Source organism: Argopecten irradians, chromosome 16, assembly GCF_041381155.1.
Source record: "Argopecten irradians isolate NY chromosome 16, Ai_NY, whole genome shotgun sequence".
Classification (NCBI taxonomy): Eukaryota; Metazoa; Mollusca; class Bivalvia; order Pectinida; family Pectinidae; genus Argopecten; species Argopecten irradians.
Window position 1 is genome coordinate 12,072,569 of NC_091149.1, and position 22,689 is coordinate 12,095,257.

Consider the following 22,689-nt stretch of genomic DNA (forward strand, 5'->3'; position numbering starts at 1 on the left):
CTGTGTCTTCTCTCGGATTCACCCTCCCCACAATCAGACGTAGTCGCATACTATCACAAATATATATTGTGAAAAATAATGTCACGATCCTCTCTAAACTGGACATATGCTATTCCCTTGTAATTGGTTCTTCCGTTTACGTTTCATTATTTTTTCTCAGAAATTTACTGTGGTTGAACCGTTCCTTGTAATGCTAATCGTCAAATCTATTTTAATTCGCAATATGTACCTGGTATTATTCGAAATTAATAATATGAAATATCTATATATATATATTTAGTTTTCTCGAGTTTCCTTGATATTTTGTTATTATTAAATTCTCAGTTATCGATCTTAACATCACCAATAGTTAAAATCGTACGATTTCATATTTCCCATTGAATTATCGGTCACAATATTACGACATGATCCTTTGTACTAGAGCTGATCTCTAAAATCTGCTTAGTCCATACTAACTGTAGCCCGTAACATATGTTAGACGGAGATTTTCTTATCATGGTAATACTGATTTCGTCTTGTTTATATATGATTATGGTCAAAATGTTGATGATATAGGTCCCTTTGCTTTAATGGTTAGAGTAGAGAGACTCAGGTTTTACTTTGAATGTGATTTGAAAATTAACATATTAAGATTTTGGTCAGAGAAACCTAAGGCAGTATTTATTGTTGATGTTTAGTATGCTAATATAACATGTAGTTACGGCAGTTGATGAACGTTTAATTCTGTGTTATATCAAATGTAGCTGCAGATATTTCTGATCAACACGGTTCATTTAGAAAAGCATTGAAGGTTGCGCTGGTGACCTAATTTTTTCACATTTAAATTAAATAAACTCTCTTCGCCTTCCCGCTAATTACTTACGTCAACCATCTTCTAACGGTAATTATCTTTCAGGACTGATATGAAAATTAATCAATTCGAATTAGTCTGCAAGTCCCTGATAACAATTCACATTTTGTTTATTAGTTTATCCGAAAATCTATCCTAGTATCTGAGCTCAAGGGAACGCCAATGATAAAATACATGTTAGAATTCGCTGTTTTTTTCTGCTTGTAAACATGTCGTTGTTGCTGTGTTGTGAACAGTAGAAATGTATTGTTAGTATAGACCGATACATTGAGATACACTGATTCCCAATTAAGGATTATCTTTCCCATTGGTATCTAGTCCTATCTGATTAACATAATTAATACGAAAATAATTACTTCACAATGAACGATTTTCAATACAAAATTAAAGTATTGATGTATTGGTATTTTCTGTATCATACAAATATCACGGTAAACAGTATAGATTTGATATTGAAATGTAATAAATCATTTTGATTATTTCTGTCATTCACAGTGTAGTCTCTTCATTATTATTAGGATTCACGTGTTTCTTACAAAGTACAAAGTATTTCGGTAATTTACATTTGTTCATGTACCTATATATGTAAAGCGTTTTACAATATAGCCGGGAATTTGGTGCTAATCATTGTAAATATTTATTGTAGTACGATATAAATATTATGGGTTTAACATACAGTATTATGATGATCAGTTTTTCTATACAGTTGAATTCTAAGTGCGGCCATGATATATGTTTATCATATATTATGTTATAACGTGTAAGATATATTAATATGATTATCATTAGGTGACACGTATGCTTATGTCAGTATAACAACTTTACACATCACATCATACCGATGATAAATATTAAATGTAATAATTAACTATTTTTTGATAGTATATGATGTGGTTCTTTTACTTATTTATTTATCATATTATAGAATATTATTATTTGATAGTATTAATTTTATAACTTTGTCGATACCATGCCATATGTCATGATATGCATTTTATACTATTATTTTACAGTATATACTTACTATATTATGTATTGTCATTTATTATTATTTCTATATGAAATTTAAATGATTTATTTATTTATAACCAATAATGTGTAATACTATATCAATATATTGTGCAATACTCTATACAACTATGTAGTACTTACCACCACTTTGTGCCTTTTAATTTCGTTTTCTTGCCCTGCCCAAAATGAAAAGCTGCTGCTAAAACAAAAATAGTAAATAAAAGGTCTCGCATCTTATATCCCTTGTTGCCACACGCCAATAAGTTGGCCAGTTTGGACCTTACATGTCGATATCCTTCGCCCAACTCCGTCCCCTTTCCGCCACGTGCAATTCAGACGTGTTGGTCAAGTCATATTTGAAAAGGACAAACGACTTAGCACCTCTGTCCAGTGCCTCGGGTGATATAATTAAACTTGCAGGTGTTAATTAGGTAGCCAGTTCCGGTCACTCTGCGTATGTAAATGATCTGTGGTGGTTAAGTTATCAATTCCCGTCTAGGGTAGACAATGGAATGATGAGTAGGTACTAGAAGAGATGTGATAATTGTGTGTCGGTAATCAGGACGTTTACACCTATAGTCGTCTAGCCGGCGAATCTTCTTTAACTATCCTCATTCAACCTCCAATATGGCACAATATATCACTGACGAATTATACTACAATACGCCCGTTATTACAGCTAAGCGATTTTTTAAAAAATGTATCAAAACTCCTTCATTTAAATTGCCAAATGATTTCCCTTACTGCAGACTAGTCTTGTCCGCCTGCTTTCTCAGCTTTCCGTCATATTATGAGAAAATAACTCTGTTATACATTTTCGTGATAAAATCATATCTGTTTCTTTTTGAACTTAACAAAACCCACACACCGCACACGTTTTACAGTCTATACTCCAACGCTCCACGTGCTGAAAGACTCCAAAAGTTTCACTATATATACATAATCACTTTCATCACTTCTACTCAAGTGAATTCTTTAGGTAGACCACAACTATCGTATTTTTTTCTTCACAGTGTAATGATGCTGATGACATCATGGAAATTTATATACAACTTTGATAATCGTCAGTCCATTTCGTACCGTCCCATCGGGACCGTTCGAGTAGGGCATTACAAATAGTTAAGGGCCGCCCTCTCGCAATTGACTGACAGCCGGCGGGGTCTGTTCGACCAGCATATCGAATCGTATACCCTCGGAAGCACAGGGAAAGTCACCGGACTAGAGATCAGCTATCCACCAATACTCCCGAACATATCAGATAGGATTTCCTAGGTATATAGCCTCGTATCATTATAAAGTACGTTGTGGTAGTATGGTTGGCTGGCTAGACATGTACCGGGTGTCACATGGATAGCGAAAGTTAGATGAAAGTGTTTACGTCCGACTGTTAAACGCTGAGTTTAAAATCAATTAAATGTTTTCCAGAGTTCTAATTGTAGTATACTGGATATACCATGTAACCGAAGGGGTCACGTGGACCACATTTATCATACACACGCGTCCGGAGTCTGTTGACCACCGTCTACGTCACATTGGTCAGGTGTTCTGGCGTTAATCCAAATTAATGGCCGTGACACCGTCATTTTCAATCCTCTAGCCATTAAAACAGATTTTTATGTCTTTGAATTTACGAATTATGGCCTTGGAACTATCACTTTCCTGAAATCGAGTCTACCTCCGGTAGGAGTGTAATTTGCGAAGACAGGCTAATTTGTCCCACAGCCGAGACGAGTCCCATCACATATTCCGAACAATGAATTCCTCTAATAGGTGCAAACTGCCCCACCATAAATTCACCGGACAATGGTTTCAGGGCTTGTCGGTGACTTAGAGATTTAATTTCCAGACACCATCGACGATTGAGTTATAAACTGGGGTACATTAAATACCCCGGCATTCTCCGGGTAGCTTAAAGCCTGTCATTGTACATTCCTCAAAAATGCGTTGAAAACTATTTATTACAATACGTGTATTCGTAAGCTAATGTATAAAAATTCATATAATATACATCCATATATATACATATATAAATGTGTGAATTATTTAAATTGTTGTCAAGTAATAGTCAGCAGACCGTTGAAATCATTGCTTTAAAAATTGTATACATAAAAAAACTAAATGTTCCTCTGAATCTGAACAACGCATACACTTTCTTATATGATAAGACTGTTTCCATAAATAGAAACAATGATATATACTTATATTATCCTATCTTTGTTGATATATGGAATAAATTCAATATTTAAATAATTCCACTCCACTACAGATATATCTATATGTGTGTTTCTCGATCAGATATGGAATAGTCTGCTATCTTCCTGTAACGTTATACAACCTAATGTCTCTTTAATTTCAATAGAAAATGCATTACTTTTCTAGCATATTAACAACCTTTTTGATTTTTTATCTTACACTACAAGTGTCATTCAGAAATTCTAGATTTGTAAAGTCATTATGATATTCAGATATTATTTTAGTTTATTTCTGTATTTGCCGAGTACACGACCTACATAATATTTTTTCGGTGTGCATAATATGCTGTATATTGTATATTTATGAAATATCAATCTGAATGATTTAATTACTTATTTTAACATCAAATAAATCTATTGTGATTTAAACTAATTTACATCCTTCTATCTCCTCTTCAGCTATCCCTTTTAATCAAATTATAGAATACTGTCAATAAAATAAACTCCCTTCTTCTGTAACACAGTCTTGCCTTCCAGTGACGTCTTGATTCAATATTACTTTGTTTCGGATCCCATTAAAATTCTCCGGTGTGAAAAATCTTCAATAGTACACTAAAATACGTTGTGGACCTTTTAAGCCCTTTGTTGTCCGACTGAAAGTTTAAAACTAGATTTTGAAGTCTTGCCTGAATTCCAGGTTTCCTTTGGTCAACCCAATCCGTCGTAATTGCGCTAAATAACCACCTCACAGTCCTTTTTCAAATACCTAGCTTTTTCTTCCTCTCGACGATTGAAGCAGATAAAACCATTGTACCAGTGTATTGAATGCAGTTTCGAGTTGTACTAAGTAGCCTGTGTGTTGTAATTGTTGAGGTAGCTCCTTAAACAGAGATCACATGTCATATCTCTGACCCGTGTAGATATCTTCCAATCGGTCTGTGCCAAAATTATCTGCCACTGACAAGTCAATGCTATTAGTATGATAGCTTCCTTCTTATCTATAACATACTATTAATATCAATAACAAAATTTTACAATTACCAAAAACTACCAAATTTATAATGTATACGGGACACGAAAATACAACGATAAATATAATATTCACGTATCTGTGTGCATTGTACCGAAAATTTATTTTCTAAAATGTGCACATCAAATTACAAATAATATAAAAAAAAATCTTGTTAACGGTAAATTAAGTTTTAGTCCGATCCTAACAAAGCATAATGAATCACGCGTTTGTTTCTGTTTTAATTGATTTTTAATTTTTCTATTTCAGTTGTTTGATAAATCGGCTATTTCGATTCTTCTCGTGCGTGGATTGTAACGTCTGTTTGACAGGTTGTCATTTACCTATCAATCTCCGTACACCTTGACTTCATACGATACCGGCAAAATGTCCGCTTAACGAATCGAAACATGGTGATAAGCTTGGTTAACACACTTCCTCACCCGTGTTTCCTGTGATCCTCCTACCAAATACCGTTTAGATGGTTATTTTCGCGGACCAAAATTTTTTTGGTATGATCTAAGAGCGAGAAAATAATATTTCAGCAGTTTTAAATATCGGCGATATGGAATTTAAAGGTAGATATCATTCAACCATTGTTCATTATTCACGGATAAAATTTTCGCGACCATAGCAATGTGCCGTGAAATCGCGAAAATATCATCCCCGCGAAAATATCAGGCTATACGGTATAAGATATATTCGCCCATCATCATAATGAATAATTGTTAATATTTACAATGAAAAAATTCAAATTCGCGATGTGATCTTTAATACTAATTCGTAGAGACAAAATGTTCGCGTATTTGTCAATAGCTTGTAGCAATATTTTTATACTTGCTCCACATAAAACTGTATGAATTGAAATGATCTCGTAAGGATGACAACTTATTATAAAGAACCATCATATCATTATAGTCTTCAACATTATATTTTAGAACTTGTAGAATGATTTACCATGTGAAAATATAACTTTATGAGATACATTTCCACTTATAACATCATGTGGTGAGTATTCCACACGCCAACTAGTCGCAAACTTACTATGTAGGTAACCTTATTTGTCATTCGTACTATTGTATTCGCGGGCATTGAAGTTTGCGAAAATGAATAAGCCCTCGGAAATACAATGAACTACACTATCTACACGTCTATCTTCGAGCATTTTTCCTTTTTGTTTTATTATCTATGTAGTCATGGCAACAGCATTATTCTTTCAATGACGTATCGGGTTTTAGTCGTATTTAATATTAGGAGTACCACAACGTTCCTATTTATTGAAGTCCTCAAACACGAGATCAAGAGTTTACCAGACAAATTATCGATTCAGATCGAAAAATACCACTTAGTTAAAAGAAAAAAAGTTAAGAAAATGTAAATGTTCAATTTGATAAATTGCAGGAAAATAAGCGTAGTTTTATAAAGAATGCAATGTTAATTTTTTACCATCTTACAATCAAATGATTTTTAAATCATTTTGTATTACATATGTATTTTAATAGGGTTTTATCGGAGAAAAAAAGTGGACCTGGCCTGTTGTCTGATTCTGTATAACAAAGGCATTTGTACTTTTCCTGTCAATAAAATACTTTGAAATGGACAAATAGTTCCAACATATCAAATTAGAACGATTTAATGATCACATATCCCCATGTGTTCGTGACCTTCAAGGTCAATTCATCACTACAACTATTTTCTTTGTACGTTTCTGAATTCGATAATTTTTAATATATTTTATTGATAACGATACTGTTTTATTTCAAAATTAAAAACAATAATAATACAGTGATTTTTTTTATCTTTTTCGAATTGATCAAAACAGCTTGATCTTGATATTGATTTAAATGGACAATATAGTCTAAGAGGACATTAAAATTTGGAGGTATATCGGAAACAATCTAGTTCTTATTGAAATTACATTTGTCGGTTTTACAGTGATATGCCATAAAAGCCCATGGTGGTGAAATGTATGTGAAATCTGCTTGCCGTCCGCCATTACACATTGTAATGGCCCTTGCTCGCGGAGTAATGCAACTTTTTGTTTTCGTAAGGAATATAGAACAATACATTAATTATGCCATATTTTGCTTCTTTGTTTTGTAACCGAATTAGCCTGACTAAATTGTCCCTTTTTAAAACAATAATCCATAAAACTAATGTTCGCATGCAATTTTAACGCAAATGTTGCGATTCCCACGAAATATTGCGAAATTGTATGGCCGCGAAAATGCATGTCCGCGTGTGCAGTAGAAATAAAGTGAACTAGCATAGGAACGCTAAACTAAATTACCGCAAAAGGTCGTGAAGCATGAAAACGTGAGATTAAGTCCCACCGAAAACAAGTTATTTTACAGTAATCGAAGACGCCTGTAAGCTTATGCCTACTGCAGAACACCAATAGTATTATACTTGAGAATTGTTTTATACATTTTGCGTATTTATTTGCTTTTATAACTCGCCCGTTTGCGGTTAGGGCGGTGGGTTGATTCCGTGATACCCTCTTTTGTGGGTCATTGAGTGGATCGAGACAAAAATATAAACACGCACATGAATGGGATATAGTATTGGCTGTGTTGCACAGGTTCATGCAGATAAGATGACACATTCATGGTACAACATCAATGGGGCCCAATTATATTCTTTCTCTTATTACGCGTCCGATAATCCGGACGACAGCTTCTAGGTATAACTATATAAAGCAAGTTGATTTGGACTTATATTCTGGAATATGATGACCCGGTAGAAACGCAACTTGTTCGACGTCGACGCCGTTTATTTGAAATCTACAACAGACGTAGTTACATACAAAAATTCGTACAGAATACATCAAACCACAATCATCCGGGTTATGGTACTCCAGTATTAGTATTTTACATGTGACACTCAGAACCCAATTTCATACATATTTTTTTTAACTTTAAAGAATTCATTAAATTAAAATTCTTCAATATAAAGCATAACGGAATTTTAAAGGAAAGTTAAGATCCCTCTAACATAGGTTATGCCTTTCGATAGATGATTTGAATAATATAATTCCTCAAAGTTCAGGTATATCGATGGAACTTATCTCGATAACACTAAAGTCAATTTAATTTACAAAACATGGATAATCAGATGTGTGGTTCCCTAACCTTACATTAACTATAATGTTCCACTTAGCTTGTCGTTTTCGTTCTCCCTCAGGCATCCATAACTTTTAATTCTCTCGATCGCATATCATTATTAATATCATGTTTGCACATCACAGTTTAGACTTTTAAATGATGAAAGGACATAATCAAAGATGTTGCTGGTGTCACTGTTACCTAATTGCTTGTATGTATTATATAAGTCGCAGTGACCTAGATTTATTATATTGTTGAATGTCGCTGTTACTCGCGGCTACATTGCAAGCGTACCTATCGTAGTATTATTGGTATATAACATACATTTGAATGCCTAATTGTCGTTGTGACCTAGGTTTGGGAGGTAGATATCGTTGATGAACAAAATAATCTAGCTACTTCTATGAACCATGTCTTATTTCCAAAGAACTTTTAAAGCATATTTGCTATAAAGTTCAAAAATTGAAATTATTTTTCCAATAAAATATTGGTAAAAAAGTATTTAGTGTTTGCAGTTATTTTGATTATGCAGATATAGTTTGAACTAAAATGAGTGATGATAAGGTGATTGAGTCTTTAAAATTATTTTCCTTTTAGTTTGTTGGAACTGTTCAATGATTTTCAACTTTCGAAATTATTATTTTCCCAATTGTTGTAGTTATTTTAAATAAACAGATATAATTTTAAATGTAACTTGTGATAAAAATGTGTTGAATGCTTTTTGAAATAAAAATGTAATTAATTTCTGTTGTCAGAGTTATATTAATACAAACAGATTACAGAGTTGATTATACATTTCTAGTGAGTAAAGATTTCCCCTATCGGATAATTCTTGCTATCGGCCTCAGGTTGACTCATACTACTAAATAGCCAGGCTATAACAGCAGATTAGATACGATTACGTGATCTCATGACCCCAATTGATGTCAAAGGTCAAGGAGGCCACACGCGACAAAATTATCTGATTGTATGAGCTAACAACTAAGTAATTCACGGAGGGGTTTCACACTTAGAAGGTCCGGTTCACTGGGAAGTTTACATTTACTTTGAAGGACAGTTGTCATTTCATGACTTTGCACGCATTCCAAAGAAACAAAGACATTTTTGACATGGTGGGATGCTCCTATCAAAGGTAAATTTGCATTTCTTTAAATTGAAATATGTGTCCTCCAAAGGAAAGAATTCAATACCGATGTTCTGCTACCCTTAATTCCCGTTTTATCTTGCAACGGAAAAACAAGCAATTTAATACAATTGGACAAAGATTTGAAGAAAGAAAACAGATATATATTATCACTATGCAAATCCATATATCACTCACATAAGTGGCGGGAATTTTGACATTGTAATTTTCCTCAGTAATACACTTATAAAAAATGGTGTGACGAATTTTTGTTTTTGAAGCCTATACAGTAAATTAAACACAGATTTGTTTGCAATGTAAAATTCTTGGTTTTTTGCCTTAAGTATGATTATATGAAAACATATATAAATAAATCACATTTCAATAACTAAAAACAGTGTAAAATGTGAACGATATTGCAGAACACAACATTTTCTTTCTTTATCGGGCAAAATCTAAATTTAACCAATTTCATCATTCTGTTACCTTGGTAACCAATTCTTTCAAAAGAGTAACCATGATATTCAGTATACCACATAAGCACTATGCAGAAATTTTCAAATCAATTTGACAAAGTTTCAATTCTAACCAATGGAAGACCTTCATTTTGTTCTTCTGCCAACCAATCTTTTCGGATAATAACAATGTTATTCACCATCTCTCATTATTACTTCATCGTACACACTAATTTTGCACTGAAACTGGAGGCAGAAAATATTTATAAAGAAATGCTCCGTCATAACTTACACTTGATGTATTCAAGTCGCCTAAATATGTTTTCTTGGATTTTCATCTTAAACACCTATTAATACATTGACACAATGACATAAAATAATCAAAGATTATTGTTGATATAGGGTCATATTGTGAGCAGACCTTTTAACATGATGGAATGAAACAACAACTAATATTGTTTCATTGTCCTTTTTTCGTCAAAACAATTGATGTCTTGTATAGATGCGTAGTTTAATATCTCCCCTAGGCAAAATTTCGTTTTATTTTAGTTTCTATGATTCGTTGTCCAGTAGGACACACTTGAGTTGTGATTTGTCATTAACCGGATTTTCTTTTGTCAACTTTTCTTGGTAGAATATGTGTTAGATAAGATGGCTAACAAAAATATGAGTTATAATGCAGATTGATACACTTTTGACAACATTTTGTCTTTCAGTGTTTTCTATGTATTTTGGGTGTGGCTCGCAAAGAAAAAAATCACCGACCTGCGGTCAGTATATGAAAAGCACTGACAGAAAAGTGGATATCGAGTGGTCAACTAATTGACAAATGAATTATACATTTATATCAAATAAAATAACATATGAATTGTAATAAAATAATATATAAGCTCTAAAGTGGCATACCTCTACCAAAATAAATAATACCACACAGGAGAATGTCAAAATGAATATCCGAAACTTTTCGTGAATGGAACCTCAAGTGCTATGTGATTAAACTTGTTAAAATCACGACTATGTGTCATAAATATACTAATGTCGAACAGATTCAACAATGCCTGTCACCATTCGGACATAAATAGTGATTATTCCTTAGTCAGTGACAAAAATCAAATTCCGGAAGGTAAGATAAAAGCAATCATGAAGATAATGTAGTGTGTTTTCCGTTACCGAGTCTCCGCCTCACTTCTCTTATCTCTTTTATAAGAAAACCTTGCCAAAAGTCGTCCGCTAGTTTATATCAGAGACGGTGAGCAAATCGATGCAACTATATCACAAATATTACAAATTGGTCATCGCACTATACCGCAACTATTTAAAGACAACTTAGAGCTGGTGTGACTTCCCCAAGTGTCAACAATAGCATGGAAATTAAATGTAAAGTGGACCGAATACATCTCCGTAATAAATTATGGAGGATTTTCGGTTTAACATATAAAACGGTTTGCAAGGGTAACCTTTACCAGTCATTTACTTGGATAAGCTGTTAGCACATTGATGTCAAACAAATCTACAGCAAACGTATTTTAGTTTCATATAATTTATGTGTGGTCATTATATGTAGAGAATAATCATGTAAAAAAATCGAAATTTTAGAATTCTTTAAAGTCTAATTCTAACAGTGGATATAATCAAGATAAGATTTTCATGAAAATTGTGGTCAAGTCTTAGTGCGAAATTTAACAAAAAGATGGTACCCGACATAAATGTTTACCAAGATGGTACGTCTTTAACCAATTTTATTCACAGTTATGTTAGATACCTCTCGTCAGAATAAGTGATGGATGACAGGACTTGAAAACTTCATTTAAGCTGGACAGTAGCAAACGTTATCATTGTCGTCTATGGAAAATCATTTGTTTCTGCGGTCTCCTTTAGGCCTATTTCCCTCCTCCGTCGTTATAATAACAGCACAATAGATGAATATTATGGCGTCAGACGGCAAATCTTCACTGATAACATAGATTAGGCATGAAAGCATTTGTTTGGTTTTGTATTCTCATCTTATGCCTTCGATATATATTTCTATATGTTATTATTGTATTAAAGAAATTTTATTTACTTATTATTTTTTTTGTTTCTGAAAGGTAGTGGGTGTATGATAGAATTCGACTGCCCTGTCCCTTTTCCTCCAGTGAATTACTAATACACGTGTAGTCTTCGCGCGTATCAATTTACCAAGTAATCCAGAATTTTTTGAGGGATTAATCTTCTTCCTATTATTGTTATATGTGTCATCATTGTTTGCTTTGACATATGGAGGTCCTAGATTATTGTTCCTATCCTTATACTCAACGTTGAAAACTACAACAGTAGTAAACATCAAATGCCTATTATCTATAAATTCTTTGATTATATTATATGTTGTCTTTGATATTTCGTTTTTAGAAAAAACTAGATAAGAAGAAGAAAAGAAGAAGGGAAAGAAGAAATAAATAAAGAAAGATAGAAAGAGGAAGAAGAAGAAAGAACAAGAAAAAGAAGAATTAGACATTATATATTTTATCCAGCATCTTAATGGTTATTGATAAAGTAGCAACTTTCCGTGCTTTTAGGTGACAAAATGTGATCACTATGCGTTCAGCTCGGCACCGTAACAATAGGACACATCGTATTTCATATTTATTATTTAACACTATAACTATGATGGTAAATTCATAACAGCATGTAAAATTGTGTAAAAATATTCTGGTCATAATTTAAGTCTGAATGAAGCAAACGTACATTAAAATATCACATGGAATGGTAGCCGTATGTAATACGCCGATTCCGGGATACAACATTCAGTCAGTTTAGTCATGTGACTTTCATCACCACGTGACTTAATTTAGGGCACATTTGAAACAAAATGGCGGCATATGTAATGATTGAACACGGGTGGAAAATTACATATCATGATAGAACATTTAACATTAATTATCAGAATATATTGTATTAAATTTAATCTAAATATGCACGAAAATTGAATTTAGACACTTCATACGGAAATGACATGTAAATTACGGCATCAAATGGAGCTGTCGTTAAGCAGTTGGAAATCAGCGGTATCTGACGTCTCACTCACAAATATTTCATAACTTACCTTGGTGCATTTTACCAAAAATCAATAACAAAAAAGAAACACAAAACATAACAGTTTATCTTAGTTCCGTTATCGAGCAAGTATTACAGACTATGACCTTTACCCGGACATTGGTATTCTCTGCCTATAAGTGTCACCGCCATAACGGAAAAATGTGCCCTAACGTTTTCGCGGTCACATGACTAAATCAACGCTTTCTACCTCCTACCTAGAAGAGTTCCTTGTATCCCGGAATCGGCTATCAATGTTTTCCTTTTAATAAGTTCAAAGTCGCAGACAAACAAAGTGATGACCTCCTCTGATCCAATCCATTTAACACTCAATCTTGGTGGTGTGTTATAAAGCGTATGTCTTTATTCTCATTAAATGTAAATGGGAAATAAGGAGCAAATAAGCAATTTGAAAATAATAAACTATTTTCATATCCATCATATTTTTATTGTGATATCTGATGTAGATTAGTTATGTATTTATTGCACTCGAATTTAAACACAATATAAGGCGAATTTTTGACCATCTGGTATCTATTTTTAAAAGCATTAAACTGTCTTCTTACGGCATCTATGGTCTATAGAGATGCTAGAGCTTTACAGGCAATCTTCATAATGCGTGCTAGCGCATTATGAAATGATTGTCCTCAAAGCTCTGGCATCTATATAGACTATAGATGCCATAGAAAGATAGCTTTAATGTAAATGATAATATTTACATTATCAACTAATTTCAGGGCTTCTGCATTAACATCGTTTAAGCTAGACCAGGAAAACCGTTTGTCAACGACGATGTAATCCAAGAGATGGAACAGCCACTTTGACAGTGATTAGTTGACGTCACCACGTCAACAATAGTGACGTCATAATGGTCATGTTATGGGTGTCAGTTATACTGTCATATACTTCACTTTGCGTTGGTTAGTTTATATAGTAGAAGTGACAAGTAAATATAAATATGTTATAAGGAACAACATATTGAGTGTAGAAATAGCGTGAAATCATTTAATCCTATGGTTATAATTGCTAAATTTCATTATCGCTAATTAACAATTAAGGCACTTTTTTACATAAAACACTTACATTGTATTATGTTTTATTGTTCACATTCTCCGCCGTAGCCGGTTCCGAGTCAGTGTTGAGAAAGGCGGAGGGGTAGATAGAGTAGAGGTTGTAGCTTTAATATTGACTTTGTAGCTTTAATATTGACTTTGTAACTTTAATATTGACTTTGTAACTTTAATATTGACTTTGTAACTTTAATATTGACTTTGTAACTTTAATATTGACTTTGTAACTTTAATATTGACTTTGTAACTTTAATATTGACTTTGTAGCTTTAATATTGACTTTGTAGCTTTAATATTGACTTTGTAACTTTAATATTGACTTTGTAGCTTTAATATTGACTTTGTAACTTTAATATTGACTTTGTAACATTAATATTGACTTTGTAACTTTAATATTGACTTTGTAGCTTTAATATTGACTTTGTAACTTTAATATTGACTTTGTAACTTTAATATTGACTTTGTAACTTTAATATTGACTTTGTAACTTTAATATTGACTTTGTAACATTAATATTGACTTTGTAGCTTTAATATTGACTTTGTAACTTTAATATTGACTTTTTAATTTTAGTATTGACTTTGTAACTTTAATATTGACTTTGTAACTTTAATATTGACTTTTTAATTTTAATATTGACTTTGTAACTTTAATATTGACTTTGTAACTTTAATATTGACTTTGTAGCTTTAATATTGACTTTGTAACTTTAATATTGACTTTTTGATTTTAGTATTGACTTTGTAACTTTAATATTGACTTTGTAACTTTAATATTGACTTTTTAATTTTAATATTGAATTTGTAACTTTAATATTGACTTTGTAGCTTTAATATTGACTTTGTAGTTTTAATATTGACTTTATAGCTTTATAGCTTTAATATTGACTTTGTAACTTTAATATTGACTTTTTAACTTTAATATTGACTTTGTAACATTAATATTGACTTTGTAACATTAATATTGACTTTGTAACTTTAATATTGACTTTGTAACTTTAATATTGACTTTGTAACTTTAATATTGACTTTGTAACATTAATATTGACTTTGTAACATTAATATTGACTTTGTAACTTTAATATTGACTTTGTAGCTTTAATATTGACTTTGTAGCTTTAATATTGACTTTGTATCGTTAATATTGACTTTGTATCGTTAATATTGACTTTGTAGCTTGAATATTGACTTTGTTACTTTAATATTGACTTTGTAACTTTAATATTGACTTTGTAACTTTAATATTGACTTTGTAGCTTTAATATTGACTTTGTAACTTCATTATTGACTTTGTAGCTTTAATATTGAATTTGTAACTTCAATATTGACTTTTTAATTTTAATATTGACTTTGTAACTTTAAAGATGCTCCACCGCTGACAAATGGTATTTTTTCACTATCAAAATCAGGAGCAGACGATTTAGTATTTTTCTTTAGTTACAAAAGTTACTTACGTTACACTATTACCACCATTGAAAAGTTAGAGCTTCTAATTTTACTTAAAGTTAAATATACGAAAAATAATTAATTGCATCCCGAAAAAATTCCGTGGCACTATATCTTATATGGAATGAAGTAATGATTGCGCATGCACCAAAGGCGAAATAAATTATTTTATATTATTTTTTGTGTTAATTAGGCATATATATACACGATTAAACACCAATTCTTGTTCAAATGATGAATATCATTTATGCTCTGTCAGCGGTGGAGCATCTTTAATATTGACTTTGTAACATTAATATTGACTTTGTAGCTTTAATATTGACTTTGTAACTTTAATATTGACTTTGTAACATTAATATTGACTTTGTAACTTTAATATTGACTTTGTAGCTTTAATATTGACTTTGTAACTTTAATATTGACTTTGTAACTTTAATATTGACTTTGTAACTTTAATATTGACTTTGTAACTTTATTATTGACTTTGTAACTTTAATATTGACTTTGTAACATTAATATTGACTTTGTAGCTTTAATATTGACTTTGTAACTTTAATATTGACTTTTTAATTTTAGTATTGACTTTGTAACTTTAATATTGACTTTGTAACTTTAATATTGACTTTTTAATTTTAATATTGACTTTGTAACTTTAATATTGACTTTGTAACATTAATATTGACTTTGTAGCTTTAATATTGACTTTGTAACTTTAATATTGACTTTTTGATTTTAGTATTGACTTTGTAACTTTAATATTGACTTTGTAACTTTAATATTGACTTTTTAATTTTAATATTGAATTTGTAACTTTAATATTGACTTTGTAGCTTTAATATTGACTTTGTAGTTTTAATATTGACTTTATAGCTTTAATATTGACTTTTTATCCTTAATATTGACTTTTAACATTATGACTTTGACTTAATATTGCTTGTAACATTAATATTGACTTTGTAGCTTTAATATTGACTTTGTAACTTTAATATTGACTTTGTAGCTTTAATATTGACTTTTTAACATTAATATTGACTTTGTAACATTAATATTACTTTGTAACTTTAATATTGACTTTGTAGCTTTAATATTGACTTTGTAGCTTTAATATTGACTTTGTATCGTTAATATTGACTTTGTATCGTTAATATTGACTTTGTAGCTTGAATATTGACTTTGTTACTTTAATATTGACTTTGTAACTTTAATATTGACTTTGTAACTTTAATATTGACTTTGTAGCTTTAATATTGACTTTGTAACTTCATTATTGACTTTGTAGCTTTAATATTGAATTTGTAACTTCAATATTGACTTTTTAATTTTAATATTGACTTTGTAACTTTAAAGATGACTCCACCGCTGACAAATGGTATTTTTTCACTATCAAAATCAGGAGCAGACGATTTAGTATTTTTCTTTAGTTACAAAAGTTACTTACGTTACACTATTACCACCATTGAAAAGTTAGAGCTTCTAATTTTACTTAAAGTTAAATATACGAAAAATAATTAATTGCATCCCGAAAAAATTCCGTGGCACTATATCTTATATGGAATGAAGTAATGATTGCGCATGCACCAAAGGCGAAATAAATTATTTTTATATTATTTTTTGTGTTAATTAGGCATATATATACACGATTAAACACCAATTCTTGTTCAAATGATGAATATCATTTATGCTCTGTCAGCGGTGGAGCATCTTTAATATTGACTTTGTAACATTAATATTGACTTAAACAATCAACCAAACAACGTACCTTATATTTTTTTGTACTTGATATGTGTTGTGGTTGTCAATTAATTGACAAGTTATAATTCCAATTACTAAGTCAATCGTGAGACGGCAATAATTTTACTACGACATAATTATTTTACCTGTGACGTAATAATAGTGGTGTTACATGTACAAGTGTCAAATAAAGTTATATACTTATTTTTTACTATGTATACACAATTGGATATATCTTATCACACGAAGTTATAAATTAATCACCTTGTCGATTGTCTTTGATTATTATATTGGATTTCTCAATGACTGTTGTAGTAACAAAATGACTGTAAGTATTTAAGAGACAAAATGTTGCGAAATCTTGTCCAGTGGGGACCATCTCGTTTTGATTTTTGTTTTTTTGGGGGTTTTTTTATTATTATTTTCTTTTGATCTTCCTTGTAGTAAAACGTTCATAATTTTGTAAATTCAAATATCCAACAATCAATTCTTCTTATACTAAATGTGAATATCTAATTGGTCGTTTTTGGTTTTTTTTTTTTTGGTTTTTTTTTTATTTCTACGAAAAAAATCCGAGAATGTCGCCAAAAAAACTGTCTTTGTTATAACATCACTATAGAGACATCGACGTTACGTATTGATTCTGGAAAAATAATCTTGAAAAACCATTGTAATCGTATGCTTATTTAAGCAAGTAATTTGAAAAATTGAATATAAGCATAAATGTCACTATCTAATTTCATCGGGATATGCATAAAGGTTTCCAAACTTTTGTGAGAATGAGCTACGCTTTGTTCGACATTGTTGATTTCCGTTTTATAAATTAATGCAGTGCTGAAAACAATCATATTTGATCCGATACGAAGTTAAGGCTAGAATCAAACCTATATAGACTAAATAATAATTATGATTTAACATGTGTAGTATATGTAGTAGACTGGTGGTCTTTTGTTGACTTATCCTTTAAAGAAAGGAAATGTCCCAAAAATCGCTATGTATTTGAACTCTTTTAAAAAAAAAAAAACCTTATATAGGCATAGTCTGCAGTCCCATTTGATGTTTATAATATCAAGAAAATCGTGTTTCAATTGAAAAGTTTCTTGCAGATAAAGAGGAAAGACGATTCAACTTTTGAAAGTCGCAATAGGGAACGCCAAGTAGCCGTGAGAGAAAAAATACCACGATTCTAACTTCAAGCAAAGTCATTATTTTTCAACGAATTAAAATTTTGTGAATTGGCTAATAGTGCATATGTGATTTTTCTATTCATTAGAATTTTACGATCCTATGGATGTTTCTGCAAATTCCAATTTTCATCTCACGAAAACAGCCGATTCTACAGTATAACAAAAATCTCAAAAACAAGTCGGTCGATGGATGTCCGCTTAGCAAAGTTGAAATATTTTCCATCCCCATATGTATTTTAAGTAACACCATCCTAGCACCTAACGACTGCCATGTTCATCTAGATATTTACCTGGCAACACACTACCTGTTGGCGCTGAACTTGTAATTAATCAACAAGTTGGTGATTTGTTGGATGCGAAAAACAAAACATTAAGAACCCTCTACGCCAAGATTACAGCAGCAGATAGATCTGTTCTAGGAAATTCTATATTCATGTACATTGTGAGTTAAGAAAACAAAATCAACGTTTATCGTGAATTTTTATCTAATACATTTTATAGTTAATTCCCAAACGATTTGCTATCAGACCCAGACTGTAAAACTGCAGACAGATGTGTCTGTTTATGAGTACGTTACGAGGTGCATTTAATCAACATCAGGCCTAGGCATGTGTTTCTAAATCATTAACGAAATTTTATATCGCAATTGTAAGATCTGATAAACTTTATTGAGGAATTTACATGAAATTTAGAAATCACAATAATCTACACTTTTTAAAGATATTTTTTTATCAATATTTATTTATATATAAGCATCCCGTAATGGTTTATTTCTAACATATTGTCTTAGTCGCTTTATGAACGATGAATGTTGTAGGTAAAGTCAGGAAATACCGAAAGAATGACAATAACCTTATTCATCACATAACTGGCCCGTCAAATCATGCTATACGGTAATGTCATAAATATCGTAAGACATACTCATAATAACACTATTGTGGCGGCACAAGTAATAATGACGTCAAAATCAAAATGATGACGTCATACGATTGTCTCAATAAACCGATAAACGTAAACGTCACATCTGTGACTAATTTCACACCTCGTATAGCAAAATTGGGATTTTTTTATATACATTGTATTTCAATAAATACTAGGTACTATATAAATGAACCAGCTTCTTTTCGTCGCAATTTTTGCTTGCGTTTTTTATTGTTTTTTTTGTTGTTGTTTATTTTCATTATTAATGTCATGATTCAGATCGTAAGGTTCGACTGTGATTATAATTGAGACATTTTCGTTCGCGGCGACTGGTATTGTTACATGATGTGTACATCATATAATTTAATGATCATTAAGGCTCGTGGCATAATTTAACACAGCGCATGGTTGTATATAACGTTAAAATCTACCTCCGCAGGCAATCAAACTCTGGGCCTGTGCATTAGTAGTCTGACACTCAACCGATCGAGTTAAAAAGAAGTTCTCCGTAGCCGAGAGTGTTTTTGTTTGTTTGTCTTTTTGTTTGTTGTTTATTTTTTAATAGTTTTTGTGTGTGTGTTTTGATTTATTATTTGTTTGCTTGTATGTTTTTTTATGTTTGTAATTTTACAGTTAGTACTGACCAGGGTTACACTATCAAATTATTGAACTCGTTTAATAAATTTCATATAACATAGCCACCATTCATGTGCGATCGTCTTTATATATACATATACCAATAATTAGATAGATCAGGTGGCGTCCCTAGAATGTGTTACATCGCTATGAACAAAGGGGCGCGGGGAGATGGCGATGGTATCTCCTCCACATTAGATGAGAGTCGTTCACTCAGTACTATATTGGGCTTATTGTGAACTGGGAACTTTATCAAACATGTTCTAACTCGCTATACATTTTCTTTTGCTAGGATAAGGATCTCCGACGTCACTTTGGACCATTTGTGTAGCATTTCACTAATGTATTTTAAGATTTCACGATACCCCCTATTACAGGTCGGAGTACGTAATAAATATATCGCAACTGTTAAATGCGATATTATAGAACCGAAGCATCATCATTAATAATAAAAATTAAAAACATATTATTGCATTTGAATGTTTAAGATATATTTTAAGAGCTTATCAAATTCTAACTATATGAGAAACATATAATTCTCTGTCGGGCACCTGTTTATAGCTTTTAAAAAAATGTCTGATTTATACCAACAGCTACAAAACAGACGAACGGTGTCCGGACGACTGCGCATGTCTCACACTGTGCACAACATGTATGCACTTGAGATATCATAACGCCTTTCCTCAGGTCTGTAATGTTATACACTAATCTGCTCAACATACGTAACTAATATTAAAGAGGTCGCCTTGTAGGCCAGACATAGAGCATGCGTCGTAATCAATTATACATTGAATTGATACCATATAAAGATCCTTCAAACAAAAAAATACTGACGATTTGGTTCTGTTATTTTCGCCGATAAAGTCAATGAAATATCAATCAATCTACATACTATCTATTGCAATACGGGGGTTTCGAGATCCAAAAACAACGTGAGTAAAGTACAATTTACCGTCGATTAATCCTACCATCCTGTGATTATGACGTCAACATTTGACGTCAGTTTCATGAAGTAATAATCACCGGTTGGTGGGACTAATCGGCGGTAAATTTTACGTTACTCACGCCATTTTGGTGTCTCAAAACCCCAGTAATGAGTAGTCCATTTGTATTGCTGCTATATTGTGCCATTATACACATTATACACTGTAGCATAACGTTCTGATGGTATGACGACATATAAACCATGACATCAGTAATATTATGACTATTATGACGTCAGAAGCAACATAATCCTAGAAACAATATATGACACCAACAGGAACACAAAAATAAATGATCAACTCACTACACCAAGAACGGAACTGTGACCTGAACCTACTTTGTTTACGAAAAATTATAGTAAGACAATTTCTTACAATTGTTTTGGTATCCAGTAAACATTGCCTGGGTTGAATAACATTTAGTTTATGCCATGCTTGGAATTTAATCCATTTTTTTTTAAATTTGAGAAAGACACTCTATAAAGCTTGTTCTTGTACATACTTTGCAAAGATAGCTTACAAGTGTGAAATATATATCATGTTCAACAACCACTCGTTATGTACTCAGGGAATCCTGTATTTGCATGATGGCGTTATTTCAAAAGAGTTGTCGATAGATATATCAAACTTATGATTCATACATTTTAAAATTTTCTTTTTGAAATGTAATATACATGTACATTGAATGTAATGTTAAGTCAAATAACAATATGGCATAATAATATCATTTGATAAAAAAATAAAATCGATTTGAATCAAACTATATTCTGACCAAGCATTAAACTATTTATATAGACATTAACAAAATTTAAAAAAAAAATTGATTTAATTCGTACTTTTAATCTTAACAATATCGGGCACCTTAACAACGAGTCAACTCTGTAATAGAGGTGAAGTGTATTCGTTGAATGATAGGATCCGTTACAACATTTTTCGCCGCGAACCTTTTCAACATTCAAATTATATTATGAACATGCCTTTTATGACGTCACAATCACCAGAAGGTGAGACTAATTGACAGTAAAACATTCTTAACCACGTTTTCGTGATCATAGTTTGGGAATCAAAAACATGTTTATAATTTTAAAATAAATACCATTGATATCACAGCCTCCTTTTCCTCCACACTCAACATAAGAAAACAGATTGCGATATATAGTGACTGTTAGTTTACTGCGAGTAAAAAAAGCACTTGTCCTATTGCTCGTATGACTAAATCTAAAGATGCTCTATCGCGGCAGAGCATAATTGGTGTTAATTTGTGTATATACGTGTATGTGTCATATTAACACAAAAAAATACATAAAATGATTATTTTGCTTTTGGTGGATGCGCAATCAGTACTTCAATATATATATGGTATAGTTTCATGGACTTTTTTGGGGGACGCAAATAATTATTTCTATCTAGAAGTAAAATAAGAAGCTCAATGATGGTAATGTGTTAAGTAAGTAAAATTTGTAAATGAAGACAAATGATAATTATTCCGCTCCTGTTCTTGATAGAGAAAAATATCATTCGTCAGCGGTGTAGCATTTGAAGGCAAATATCATAAGTTATAACTCCCACTAAAGCAAGGAAAAAACAATACAACAAGAATTTTAGCAAGGTGCGATTCGTCACTCCGCCTTAAAATACCAGAATAAAACAAAATAATAGGCATTATCAAACGATGTAAATGCATAGCATTCTGCAATCTCAGTATCATAAAGTGCAATGAACAAATGCATTGTAATATTTATTGGTTTTCGCGTTGGCATTTCCAGCAATTTACTTGTGTATCAGGTAATTATTTTCAGTATATAATGTCCCACAATCATGCACTTTGCGAAGGAAAGAATTTCACAGTTACGTAATTATGGTCAAGATTCCATTAAACTAGTGTTTGTGCTGCCCTAGT

General features: G+C 31.6%; 1 protein-coding gene and 1 long non-coding RNA gene across 3 annotated transcripts in view; one reads left to right on the forward strand and one right to left on the reverse strand.

Moving 5' to 3' along the window:
- The window catches only part of LOC138310239 (protein Wnt-1-like), a 43,245-nt gene extending 39,559 nt beyond the window's left edge, over positions 1-3,686 (reverse strand). The window contains exon 1 of one of the 2 annotated variants that reach the window (XM_069251361.1): positions 2,003-3,686. In XM_069251361.1, the coding sequence (XP_069107462.1) occupies positions 2,003-2,094 (92 nt within the window). In that variant the 5' untranslated portion in view covers positions 2,095-3,686. The remainder of the gene's footprint in view (positions 1-2,002) is intronic. The other variant, XM_069251362.1, reaches the window with a different exon arrangement.
- LOC138310240 (uncharacterized) overlaps positions 1-22,689 on the forward strand; it is a 44,497-nt gene that overhangs the window by 1,920 nt on the left and 19,888 nt on the right. The gene's annotated exons all lie outside the window — the stretch shown is intronic.